Raw genomic sequence first — 13,339 nt, forward strand, 5'->3', positions numbered from 1 at the left:
AGAACTGTAATGAAGTCATGTTGACGAGACTGTCTTTCCCATCACCACGTGCACATGCCGTAGCCAAACAACACGTGAGTTATGTTTCTGGGTGTGTTTTGCTGCATCCAGATCAACAGAAGCAGTGAGGAGCACCCCTGAGGCTCCAGGCCCAGCACCGGAGCACAGAGGTCCTTCATATCTGTCACTGTCTGTAAACAACATCTTCTCCCAGAGGCCGTTCCAGGCTATTTCTGGCCTTTCCTGACATCTTTCCAAGACTCCAAAACATAAAATAAATCCACCCAAAGCTGTGAGAAAAAGTTTGAAGCTCTGCTGCTGGTTCATGGACAAAATATCAGTGACAGAATCCCAGTGGAATAATGATGCTGGCAGTGTTGTAATTAATTCTAATAATGATGCATCGCTCTATTATAGGCGTACCCTTGACTGCTCTCCATCCTCTGATGAAGGATAATTGTTTCTCCAGGTTTTGCTTTTTTTAATGCTCCCTCTATTTTCACAAACATAATGACACAACGAGAGCAAAACAGGTTAGAATGAGGCCACTCACTTCTCTGTTTCGCTGTTTCTGCTCAACACATTGGCTCATTTCTTTGAAAGTGGCTTATATCCTGACAGAAACAGGACTCGATATCACAGCAGCGTCCAAAAACAACAGCAGCTTTCCAACTGCATGCTTCCCGTAAATTTGATCATCCAGAAAAGGCTAAAAATAAAACCAAAAGTTTGTCCTTGTCCTAAAGGGATTTCTGTCCTCTAGGAAGTCAGTTACGTCCGTCCCCCGGTTGATTGGAGGTAATTAGGTGATAATAAAAGATGCTAATGAGCCGTCGTCCTATTTACTCATATTTGGAGGTGAATATCAGGACACAGTGCTATTAGGAGGTACAGAATATTGAATGTTACACTTGAAAAGTGAGCTGCTTGGCACTTAAATGAGTTCTAATTCTGAAAAAAGGACACTTTTTTAAAAACAATTTCAGTTGTCCATGGAGATGTTCTGATTACATTTCAGTCCGTTTTTTTTTTTTAATCCCTGCTTCAGGAGCACTTTGTGGGAAATCTGAAAGTTATTTATGGTAACAACCTTCATAAAAATAGCGTTTTCTGATTCTCATTTCACGCGAGCACGCTGCCCCCCCGCCTTCACCTTCGCTGCTGCTGGCCTTCTATTGTCCAGGCCTTGATACTGACAAGGTTGACATCAGAGGAGAGCCCTGACACCGGGTGAGTTAGGACTGCCAGCTGTTAGCAATCAAGTCTATTTTGAAGTCAGGGACACACGGACCCCCAGGGCCAAAGCAGCAACCAGCCCAGCTCTGCACACCCCCATCAAAATCCAGCTCACAACCTCCGAGCCCCCCCGGTACTGCAGATACCCAACACAGCTGTATTACTTCCAGATGTTACAACAGTGCATTAAGGGCCCTTACCTAAAAGGACCCCACAGATGATGATGACACCCTGACACAGGGAGGGGGAAAGCAGCAAACACCAATCATGCAAACTCAGATCTAAAACTCGTATTGAAGGTACAACCTGCAGAATAAAGACAGCGAACTCAGCAGTCAGTAATCATAGGATCAGAAAGTCATTTTAAGAGATTGATTTTTTTTTTTAAATCTAAATTTTTGGGTTCTTGTCACATATGAATTTTCCTCAGTCAGTTTGTAAATGTTTGTGATTTTTTAATCACAGTTAAAATTCCATATTTGGCATTTTAAAAGACGTGTGAAGTTTTTCTTATAGGGATTTTAAAGTATGATGAATTACAATGACGTTCACACTAACGTACCCACACAAAATGAGAAGTGAATCAAAACTGTAGATTCTTTCACAGCTTTGTTTTGAAATGGACAGGTCACTCAAAACCCTCAGGAAATTAGGTTTGACAAATGGAATGTTGAGTAAAATATTTTAGCCTGCCCCCTCTCACGCGAGAAATACTGATCAGTGAATAAATAAATAGAAATTACTAATAAAAGAAGATCAAATGATCCTTGAATGATGTAAATAGATGAATAAACTGAGCAGGAGTTCTTTAGTAGGTGTAGGTCAGGGGTCGGCAACCCAAAATGTTGAAAGAGCCATATTGGACCAAAAAAACAAGAAACAAATCTGTCTGGAGCCGCAAAAAATTAAAAGCCTTATATAGGGCTTATAATAAAGGCAACACATGCTGTAAGTGTCTATATTAGCTGTATTAGCCTACTTTCCAAACGATAAGTAGGCTACAAATACATAATGAGCATTCATGATGAAATGTTTATTTTCCCTGCAGCATCCTGGAGAGAATGACGCACCACATGGCCACTTTAAGTTTAACTTCCATTATAATGAGATGTTGAAATTAAATATTTATTATACGCATTTATACAGCATTGGGAAACTTTAAGAATGTTTGTCACGTTTTTCTTCCTACAGAAAGTTTCATATTTTTGAAAAAGCTCCAGGGAGCCACTAGGGCGACGCCAAAGAGCCGCATGCGGCTCCAGAGCCGCGGGTTGCCGACCCCAGGTGTAGGCGAACTACAAGCTTCCTGCCGCCGGACAGCAGGGCGATATCGCCCCCGTGTGGCAGATTTAAGGAATTGCAAACTCGTGACAGCAAACACGACTTGATGCCTTTGTTTAAAAGGTTATTTAGTTCTTTAATAACTGAAGTGTGTGAAGAAAACCAGTGTCCTGTGTTGTTTTACCGACCCATACTTCAAAATTACTAAATAATTAATTTCTAATAACTGACAGACAGGCAGGCAGACAGGCAGACAGACGACTTGAATAATCCCCAAAAACACTACACAGTATGTAACATGTAATCAGAACACAATAAATATTTTAAAAAACGCATGAAATATACAAAACAATAAATAAAACCCGCTGTCCACATTCGACTAAACTTTAGTATCTGCTTAACTAATATATGGGCTGTCCGAGCTGAAGAAAGTTGGACTGGTGCATTTTTCAGTACAAACTTTTCCTTCTACACACGGTTGCTAAATGATTAATGACTTGTACACTAGATGATTGTGTATTGAATTTGATTTTCAATGCAAATCCTTGCTGTGTTGTGTTTATTGTGCATTATTAACACGGTTCAAGCGTGAATCGGGTGAGAAGCCGGAAGACCAACTCTGCGATGCTGTTATCGCTGATCTCTGATAACCCGAAAGTGCGCCTGGCGCTGCAGATATTTTACCATAAGTCTCGGTTAATATTTACTCGAAATTGCAGCATTGACGTCAAGGCTACCCCACCCCTACGAGGTGGAGCAACTAGACCTGAATCTGAGTTCTGTCAAACGTTGCGTTTTAATGATATGGTCTCCGTTGGCCTCTTATATGCCTGAGATCACCGGAGAACCAACAAAACAGAACCACCACCCCCGCTCCCCGGTGCGTAAAGGACACTTTATGAGGCTGAAGCTGTGACGATTGCGCGTAAAATTCACTGTGGAAACAGGAAATAACGCACGCTCCTCCTTTAGTAGCACACTAAGCGTTTAACAGGGAAGTGATACTGACTCTAAAGTTACTTGAGAGCTCTTTCGCGTACTTTTCTTCTGCGTACTTTCGTCTTCCAGACGAAAGGAAAGCGTTCAATTGATCGATGGACGCGGTGGAGGTCCTGTAGGAGTTTGTGCGTTGACAGGCTTGTGAAACGACGGAGGAGGAAGAGGAGTCGGCGCAGCCCATTTTCACTGTGTTGAACTGAACGCTGAAGTGAAAGTAAGTGCTTCTTTTGCGTGTGGACGCGTGAGCAGACCGCCGGCCGCCGACGCGGCCTCGCCTGGCCTGCATAAATGACTGAAATTTCTCTGAAATTTCCGGCAACACAAAGGTAAAGGTCCGAGTTGGACCTTTTCTCAGCATTGTCTCGTTTAGTCGATTTTGGGGGTATTTTAATGCCTGCTTTATCAACTATTTCACTGTCATCTTTGTGGCACAAAAGACACTTGCTTACTAATTTGCACCGACTGACGTTTAAATTTGACCAGAGTTGTGGTAAACTGTAATAATTATTACATTTACACACATGTTTATCCTTAAGAGGAACCCCATAGAGAGACAGAATCATGTTTACAGATGTAAACGGGAAGCTGTTTATTCAAAGTTGTCTTTACTTTACTACTTTTCCTTCTTAACATTTGTTGTTAAGGAAGGAACCAGGTTAAATTTAATGTACATATCTTATTCCTAACCAGTTGCGCTGAGTCATTTATTGCTGATTTATTTGCCCACAATGGGAGGGAAATCTGTGCATGTCTGAAGTCACTTGGCCAGCTTTTAAACGCAGTGAAAGCACATGTGAAGGATTATTCCTTTCCACATCTGTGCCTTCGTTCCTATGATGCCCTCCAGAAGCAACAGAGCTTCATCCATTATGAAACCAGAGTGTTCAACAGAGTGAAGCTTGTGCCTCAGAGGAGGATGTGCAGCTCAGCGTGAATGTGGAGTAGAACCACAGGACGTGGTTGCATGTTTGGATTAAAAGACTTTTGATGTATTGATCTCTGCGTATGTGTTCTGCTCTCATGCAGCTTGACTCCACCATGACTCAGTGGGTGAACATGTCGCAGTTGCTACCATTTCTGCCCGATCAGACCATCAACGACCTTTATCCCCCGACTACTTTTCCCATCGAAGCCCGACACTTCCTGGCAGAATGGGTCGAGAGCCAAAGATGGTATGAGACGTGTCCCGCCTGTCCTCCTGCCTAAACACGTAAATGCAATCACTGTACTGTGTTGCTCACAGGGAAGACTTTACGTTGGATAATGTGGAGCAGAAAACCCAGGCTGAGATTCTGTTCAACGAGGCCCTGAGAATGCTGCAGTCGATGGCGCACCAGAACACCAACGTGGTGGACCGGATGAAGCTGATGCAGATCAGCAGGAACATGGTACGGCTCCTGCTGCGGGCGGCATCCACGGCCGCCTCTAGACGGATCTTTGGATCCCAGACAGGTTGCAGCCGCTTCAGACGTGTGCTTGCTTTTACAGGCAGTTTGTCACCAGCCTCTGGAGTTTGCAGTCATGGTCAGGAACATCCTCAGAAATGAAAGCGCCATGATCAGCATGGTAAGATCGCCTTGAGGCATTTTAAATGAAACTTAATCACTCAAGATGGGGCCGATCCGATCCAGTATTAGCACCGGGTTCCGACATCAATGTAATTCACAGAACAGACCCGCAGAAATGTTCGATCCGCGAGTTATGCTAATTGGACTCCACAAGCAAGACAGCTGAAAAACAGATTTCCTGTCTGTGTTTAAACTGGACAGAACGGAGAAACTGATGAACTTTTGATGAACTTTTCCACGGAAGTTTGAAACAATACAAAGCAAAACATTCTCGTAAAATGTTGCAGAAGCTCCGATGCGACGTGCAACACCAGCAACGTATTCAAACGTAAAACAAACACGTGGAGTGCAAGGAATTATCACACTGAGGAGCACGATTTTCTCATTTTTGCGTTTTACAAACAAGTTGCCACGTAGGTGTAGGCGAGTCCAATCGGTGGAATTTTGCTTATCTGGGGGGTAATCTGTGGAGAAAAAACAGCATGCTAGAAAAAAAACTGCAATCAGCAATTGAATCAGCATGTCAATTTCAGTTTTAATCAGCATAAAAATCTAATTCAACAGAAGTTTTTTTACAAATTGTTCACCAGTGTTATTGAGGTGGCAGAAAGACAAAAAGGTGTCTAGAATCACTTCTGAATTTGTTGTCAGGATGGGATTGTGTCAGGAACCAGATAAGAACCCAAATGCGACACACGAGTCTGGCTGAACACCGCTTTATTGTCAGACACAGACAACAGACGGGATTCTCCGGGGAGCAGGCTAAACAGAATGGTCAGGAACAGGCAAGGTCGGAACCGGGCAGGCAGGCAAACAGGAATAAAGTCATCCGGAACAATAACGATCTGGCAGAGAGCAGGTGTGTCTCCAGGGATTAAGAAGAGTGCTCATTAGAGTCCTGATGCACAACAGGTGTGCAGGGTGAAGTGACTCACGGGCACGATTGCCCGCAGCTGTGACAGGATTGCACCTGTTAACAGGATTTCTTGTTTTTCTGGCTTCCTTTATCGACTTCTTTGTTACCCGAAGTTGTCTTTAGGGCCACACATACATACACACACTCACATTCATACCTGTAGAGAGGAGTCTATTACAGTCTCATATGCAATGAACAATAATAATAATTTTAAAGCAAAGAGCTCCTGTATCAGAATAGAATTGACAGACATCCACATTCGCTGCGACTCCACTAATAACCTCTTTTAGGCAGGTAAGATGTTGTTCTCGCAGGTCTGAACTCAAACTATGTCAAATCAAGCTATATCAAACTATCCTTACCGGACTTCTGTGTCCAAGCAAAACTTTCAATTTCACTGTCAAATTCAGTTCAGTCACCGCTGAGAAGTTATCGCATTACTAAAAATCGATCCTTTAAAATGCAGGCTGACCCATTCTTCTGTCATAAAATTGAAATCTTTAAAACTGAAATTAAAATCCTAAGGACGTCGTCTTGTCCGTAGAATACACAGATACCCGCTCCAGAGCCGACCTTGCCCAGCATGCAGGATGTCGATCATCTGGTTCTGAAGGTGCTGGACGTGCAGGACACCAGGCAGAAGATGCATCAGCTGCAAGAAGAGCTCAACTGGGAGAAGCACAACTGTGAATCTTTCCAAGGTCTCTCACTCTCACACTCTCAGTCTCACTCTCATACGCACGCGTAGCCGGGCAAACATATAAAGATGATTTTGGCTGTTGGATTTATACTCATGTTAGCATGTTAGCTCAAAGTGCAGTGTCCAGAGGACTAAGGTACTAAGGTACATATAGCAGAATAAATAAGGTACAGTCAATGTTTTCCAGGGCCACAACAGCACAACGGACTCGACCAAAGAATGGCAGAAATCCAGAAGGTGCAGAGCAAGATCCAGCAGCTGGATTATAATTTGAAATCAATGGCAACGGTGGGATTAGTGGCCACAAGTTTCTAATACTCCATATATGTATATACTGTATATATACATGCATATTCACACACATATATATGAATATGTTTTTTGAAGAAACGTTTCCAGCTGCTGAAGGAGTGCATCAACTGTCTGGACCAGTGTCAGAGCCGTTTGATTAGCAGGCTGAAGTTGTGGAGGTGGGAGCAGCACAAGGCCACCATCGGTCATCCCTTTGATGACAACCTCAACCCCTTACAGACTTGGTGAGTGCGTGTTAGTTCCCCATAATCCTATTATCTTTTTCAAACTTTATTGGGTAGTTTTTGTCCCAATTTTAAAAAAAAAACAAAAAAACAAAAAAAACAAAAAAAAAAGCTTGTGCAAGCTTGTTAGAATTATTTTTTATGTTTGCAAGGGCGTTCGCATGTTGGCTCACTTGATTGTAGCGCATACACAGATGGAATAGGCCAGCTCGCCGTTCAGGCGCTATAGTAACTAACTGCTCAAAACTGAGCTATCTGAGGGGTAGTGATCCAGCCCCATCGGAACTTGTCTGGGCTGATTTTGGTCACGCATGTATTTAATGTAATCAAACTAACATGGGAATTCGGTTGTCTTGCGTGCATGTAAACACTCTTACTGTTTGCAGGAAAACAGAAAAGCCACCACGCCTCATTGTTTTCTTCATCTGCAGGGTAATGTTGCAGCAGCTGCTGGGCATGACCTCTGAACATTCATGTTTTAATAAATACCAACAAGTTGACTCATCAGGTCACGTGAACTGATACGAATGCTGGAGCTTAGCTACAACAGTTGCAGATGTTGCATCAGTGGTGGTCATTAAATCGGGTTTTTTGAGCAAAGGTGAACTTTTATCACGATGGTAGGTATCAGTGCTGCTTGTCTCTTTCAGGTGTGAGCAGCTGCTCGGGGTGAACGGGAAGTTGAGGCAGGAGTTGATGCTGATCGGAGAACCAATCCCAGAACTCCAGGAAAGACTTGGGCACCTTCTGCAAGTTCTGATTCAAAGGTAGAAAACGGAAGACTGAAAAGAGGCATGATTCATGAAACCGGTGGAACAATGTCGCCTCACTCCTGCTCTCATTTAGCTCTCTTGTAGTGGAGAAGCAGCCCCCTCAGGTCATAAAGACCCAGTCAAAGTTCTCCACCACTGTGCGCTATCTGCTGGGAGAGAAAATAGCTCCCGGAAAGCCCGTGGTGCTGAAGGCTCAAATCATTAACGAATCTCAAGCCAAGAACCAGGGCAGCCTACCTGGGTGAGTCACGCACTAAATAAGGCACACGGGGGTCTGCAGCCCATGCAGACATGAGGAATTAGTGGGTGGGATTCAGCAGTTCACTCGGAAAAACTAATTACAGGTATAAACCCAGAAATATCACTGTTCAATTACACACAGAACCTAATCACTAAAATGCAACTGTAATGTAAGGAAAAACCGATTAGTATGTGGTTCTAGGCAGGTTTGTGGATAGTATTGGATTTCCTTTCAACGAATTAGGGTGTGTGTGTGTGTGTGTGTGTGTGTGTGTGTGTGTGTGTGTGTGTGTGTGTGTGTGTGTGTGTGTGTGTGTGTGTGTGTGTGTGTGTGTGTGTGATTTGAATGTACGTGTAGGCATAATTTGATGTTATAATAAAATCATAGGGCGTGGAAGATTTTCCGGTTGGGGGTTGAGAAGAGAGATGATGCAAATACATTAGCTCAGCTTAATGTAATTTATCAAGCCTGAAAGCAAGAGTGACTGGGTGGCTGCGTCTGTTGGAGGTCTCGCCATTTCAATGCTTTTCATGGCATCAATGTCCCATCTGAATAAACAACTTTAACACAAATTTTATTTTAGACACCACCTACGTCACATTTGCATGTTGTCAGTCAGCAACAATTTTAACCTTCTGATGTTTTTGATGTCTCCATTCAGTGATACTGTTGGGGAACTGATCAACAACACAGCCATCCTAGAACACAATACAGCCAGCAAGAGCACCTGTGCCACATTCAGGAACATGGTTGGTGCTGCTCAAGGCTTCTGATCCGGCCTGCCTTCCTCCTAACCAACCTCTTGTTTTTACAGTCCATCAAGAAGATCAAGAGAGCCGACAGGAAAGGAACGGAATCAGTGACGGAGGAGAAATTTGCTCTGATTTTCTCCACAGAGATCACCATCACAGGCTGTGACACTCCTTATAGAATACAGGTATGGCCCTGTTTGCTAGCACTCTTTCTCTTTTCAGCATCATATGATAATAAACCCCACTATGATTTAAAATTCAGGCCACATGTCATTGATTATAGATGATCTCTCTGCCCCTGGTTGTCATTGTCCATGGTAGTCAGGACAACAACGCTTTGGCCACCATCATATGGGACTGTGCTTTTTGTGAACTAGTAAGTTTGAGCTGTTTCTTTTCATTTAAGGTGGCCGGTTTATTTTCCCCCTGACATATCTGTGCCCAGAATCTGCATTTAAACTCGTTTTCCAGCCATTTTAGCCTGACTGTCTCCATTAGGACAGAGTTCCATTTGTGGTTCCCGAGTATGTTCCCTGGAGGAAGATGTACAACACTCTGAACAGCAAATTCACTTCTGAGGTCCAAACAAAACACAACTTGGACAAATGCAATCAGCACTTCTTGGCCCAAAAGATCTTTGACAAGCCGGATTATAACGGCGACTTCAGCAACATGATGGTTTCCTGGGCACAGTTTAATAAGGTCTGCACAAGGATTATGTTCTGTCTAAAGTATGACAAGAGCTCTGTTTTCAAATGGTAAATGGATCTTGCAGGAGGTTCTTCCTGGTCGTATGTTCACTTTTTGGCAGTGGTTTGAGGGAGTGATGGAGCTGACCAAGAAGCACCTGAGGACCTACTGGAGCGAGAAGTGAGGAGTATTCCCTTCCCAGTTCCAATAAAATGCCTAATATTGTTGTTATATCTGAGTATTTGCATTGTTTGGCTTTCCCAGGCTGATATTTGGTTTCATTGGGAAGCAGCACCTACACCTAATTCTCAAAGACAAGCCCAACGGAACATTCCTGCTTCGCTTCAGTGACTCCGAGATCGGAGGCATCACCATTGCATACGTATCTACGGCTGACAGTAAGTTTTGATGCTGCAGATGTGGTTGAGCTGATGTTTCGGATGTTGTTGCTGGGGCAGCATAGATGGCAGACGTGCAGCTTCTCTGACATTCCGTTCACGTAGATGGAGGACTGAAAATCCAAAACATCCAGCCCTTCACCAAGAGGGACCTTGAGATCCGCAGCCTCGGCGATCGCATCCTGGACATTAATCACATTACCCATTTGTATCCAAATTGTCCTAAACATGAAGTTTTCCAAAAATTCTACACAGGTAATGGTCTTTAGTACAGAGTCAGACTTAGGTTCTGAAGTTCAATTGGTAAAAGTCCTTCTTTCTGCTGTCGTTTTACCCAGAGCCCCAGGCGTCACCCTCTGGGGGTTATATCCCCGTATCTCTGCAAACCAAAGTTGGCACGTAAGGAGCGAACTAACCTTCTCCTCTGTTGCACTTTAATGGGAAAAGTGGAGAATGTTTCTTGTGTGTGCACAGGGAAGCTGCTTCAACTACGCATCAGACTCCCAGTATGGCAGGGGTCTGTCCGTCCCCCAGTATGGTCTGTCCGTCCCCCAGTATGGCAGGGGTCTGTCCGTCCCCCAGTATGGCAGGGGTCTGTCCCTCCCCCAGTATGGCAGGAGTCAATCCTTCTTCCAGTATGACAGTTGCTGGTGACACCTCACCCAGCAGTGTTGGCTACCCACTGTAAGTGTCATTTCTACCTGTTCCTCTTCATGCCGTCTTTCATATCCGCTCTTACTGTCTTCCTCCATGTTCCAGTAAAACACCAGAGTCCCCAGCAAGAGTGAAAATATATGACAGTTGAAGATGAAACTGGATTTAATTTATTTTTAATCAGCTGCTGAAAAGTTAGGCTTGTAAAGATTACGAAACCATCTGAATGAGTCAGGACGACCTTCAGACTAAGGTCATTCAGAGTATACAATGAAAGGAAATTGAATCCCTCTGCTACTTCTCTCTTGGAGTGATCTATGACTAATCACTCAATACTACAACAATGGGTGCATTAAGCACCTAATGAGCCGTCATGTTTTTACGCTCTGAAGAGTTTGTGTGGAAATAAGATGAAAACTTCTTGTGAACTTCATCTGGGACAATCTGGTCCATCTGGTCCGAGGACGTGCGAGACGTTTTTTCAGCAACAATGAATTACATTCATGTTTTGAAAAGATCAGTGACCGGAGCTCTGACACGAGATGAGAAGCAAGTCGCTTTAGCTCACGCCAGAACGACCAGTCGCTGCGGATCAGGAACGCTTGGTTTCAGGGACATTATATTTGTTGTCCAGGATCCATCCTGATCTGTCCAGAGACTGACTAAAAAGTGTTTCCTGATATTTAGTGATAATGACCGACTGCATTTCTGCCATTCTCTTCAGGAACCAGTTCCAGCAGCAGCAATATAACCACCAGGATTCCCTCCATCCAGACATGGATGTTGCAGCAAGTCCTCCTGTGGAATTCCTCCCTGTTCTGTAGGTCTTTGCATGTAACCCACATACGTGTTTTGCCTTTCACGCTGCTAAAGCATGCGTCTGTGTCTGTGTCCCAGCCCCACAGATAACATGGATAACATGGATCTAGATATAGAGTCTTTTCTCCAGGATAACACCTGGAGGGAACCAGACATCTAGACTCTCTTCATTCACAACTTCTGTTTTTGGTTGTTGGAAACTGATGTGACGTCTCCGAGACTCCACAGGATGTGAAAGCAAACCGACAAACCACATTTCTTTCGAGTTTGTTATATCAAGCAAACTGAATGTAATGCTCAAAGCATTTCCATATCCTCATGATTGTAATCTCACCATTACTACAATACACACTCAGTCACAACATAATATAGTGCATGTAAAAAAAATGGGATTGTGAAAGCGTTACAGGTTATAGATCAAGCCAAGGAACTCTGGCAGATTCCATTTTTTTAATAACTTTAAGAAAGGGTGGCCAGCAGGATTGTCTTTTATTTTAACATTACATTTAAGACCCTGGCTGGACCCAAGTCAAGAGTTTGTGTCCCTCCCCTGAGAGCTGGGAAGCATGCTGTACTGTAGATTCTGATTTACAGAGCAGAGGTGCTGATGTTGTGTTTTAATGTCAGGGTTTGATGGAATCTGGACTAATGTCTGGCTCGATTGGCCTGAAAGTATCAGTCTCACTGTGGGCAATTAACCATTAAGTTAAAGCATTATAGGAACCATTGAGGGAAGCATGATCTTTACTAATGTGTTTGCATAGTGCGCGCTGCATATGTAATGTCCTGAGCAACTTTTATACTATAAAAAGACTGTTTTTTTTTTTTTAAACGCTTTGCACTTTCTACTCAGCATATTGCATGTAGTAAACAACTGTGTTTCATCTTACACAGGATTATTGGGTCTTGTGGGTTGATTTCTCCACCAGTCAGTTTTATTGTAAAGAGTCGTCACCAATAAACTCTTTAACGATTTTGTTTTTTTGAAAATATTTTTGTAAGTTTATTTACAAGAAATTACTCATCTCCTCCACCAGTTTATTTCTATGTTTTATAACAAAGATGAAATGCAACATTTTACGCTTTTGTATCACTGGTTTGGGTTTCTGGCCTTTTTTTTTTTTTTTTTACGCGCAGGTGTTGGTGTAATGGAAAATCATCATATTTAAATCACATTTGTGTAGTCAATCCAAAAGAAAACAGACTGAATGGTTGAAAACAAAGACTTTCCAGATTTTTTTTCCACATTAAAAAATAAAATCAGTGACATCATGATCAGAAAGATATGCCAGGTAGCATATTAGCTTTAGAATCACTTCTGAAATCAATTAGCCGATGATGAGACGTTGCATAATTTGCATATTTCCTATCCATTCCGCTGCAACAATGATGCTTTGTTTTTGTTTTTAAAAAAAGAAAACTTTACACTGTACATCACAATCCTTTCCCATTAGAACACAAATTCTCTATCTTTAACATGTCACTATAAATGTAAATTCTACTCAACCATTGCCAGAGAAATCACACTGAAAAAATGTAAAAGGAAGCAGAAAGAGAATCAGCTTACACGCCTGGCTCGATAACTGTTGAGAAATGTGTTTTCGTTTCTCCCCACGGTCCCCTTTCCTCCATTCCAGCAGCTGTGGATGTCCCCTCATGAGAGCAGAACAAGATGGCTGCTTCAGAAACAAAGGGGGGAGGTAGGGTGAATGAAGGAGGGATGGAGGAGAGGGGGAGGCACCAGGCTGATGTTGAGCTTCAACTTCAAAAGTCCGT

General features: G+C 43.1%; 1 protein-coding gene across 3 annotated transcripts; it reads left to right on the forward strand.

Annotated features, from left to right (window-relative positions):
- The first annotated feature begins 3,283 nt into the window (after positions 1–3,283).
- stat6 (signal transducer and activator of transcription 6, interleukin-4 induced) lies at positions 3,284–12,553 on the forward strand. 3 transcript variants are annotated; one of them, XM_011621915.2, is made up of 20 exons: positions 3,284–3,842; positions 4,543–4,688; positions 4,760–4,904; positions 5,005–5,082; positions 6,545–6,701; positions 6,888–6,988; positions 7,088–7,236; positions 7,887–8,003; positions 8,083–8,250; positions 8,912–8,999; positions 9,065–9,187; positions 9,286–9,378; positions 9,501–9,704; positions 9,778–9,872; positions 9,957–10,090; positions 10,196–10,345; positions 10,429–10,489; positions 10,565–10,774; positions 11,469–11,564; positions 11,642–12,553. In XM_011621915.2, the coding sequence occupies exons 2-20, from the start codon at positions 4,555–4,557 to the stop codon at positions 11,721–11,723; spliced, it is 2,385 nt and encodes a 794-aa protein (XP_011620217.1). In that variant the 5' UTR covers positions 3,284–3,842; positions 4,543–4,554; the 3' UTR covers positions 11,724–12,553. The 3 variants fall into 3 exon arrangements, with proteins under 3 accessions (XP_011620217.1, XP_003963141.1, XP_011620218.1); XM_003963092.3 differs by having other exon boundaries at positions 3,285–3,730; XM_011621916.2 differs by lacking the exons at positions 3,284–3,842; positions 4,543–4,688; positions 4,760–4,904; positions 5,005–5,082 and adding an exon at positions 5,946–6,294.
- Positions 12,554–13,339: the final 786 nt, after the last annotated feature.

The sequence above is a fragment of the Takifugu rubripes genome, chromosome 3, assembly GCF_901000725.2.
Source record: "Takifugu rubripes chromosome 3, fTakRub1.2, whole genome shotgun sequence".
NCBI lineage: Eukaryota > Metazoa > Chordata > Actinopteri > Tetraodontiformes > Tetraodontidae > Takifugu > Takifugu rubripes.

Excerpts from the sequence above, each read along its gene's own strand:
- stat6 (XM_011621915.2), top strand. The coding sequence starts at position 4,555 with ATGACTCAGTGGGTGAACATGTCGCAGTTGCTACCATTTCTGCCCGAT. Across the intron at positions 6,702-6,887 it reads CAACTGTGAATCTTTCCAAG|GGCCACAACAGCACAACGGA; the intron begins GTCTCTCACTCT and ends AATGTTTTCCAG. Across the intron at positions 9,000-9,064 it reads GTGCCACATTCAGGAACATG|TCCATCAAGAAGATCAAGAG; the intron begins GTTGGTGCTGCT and ends TTGTTTTTACAG.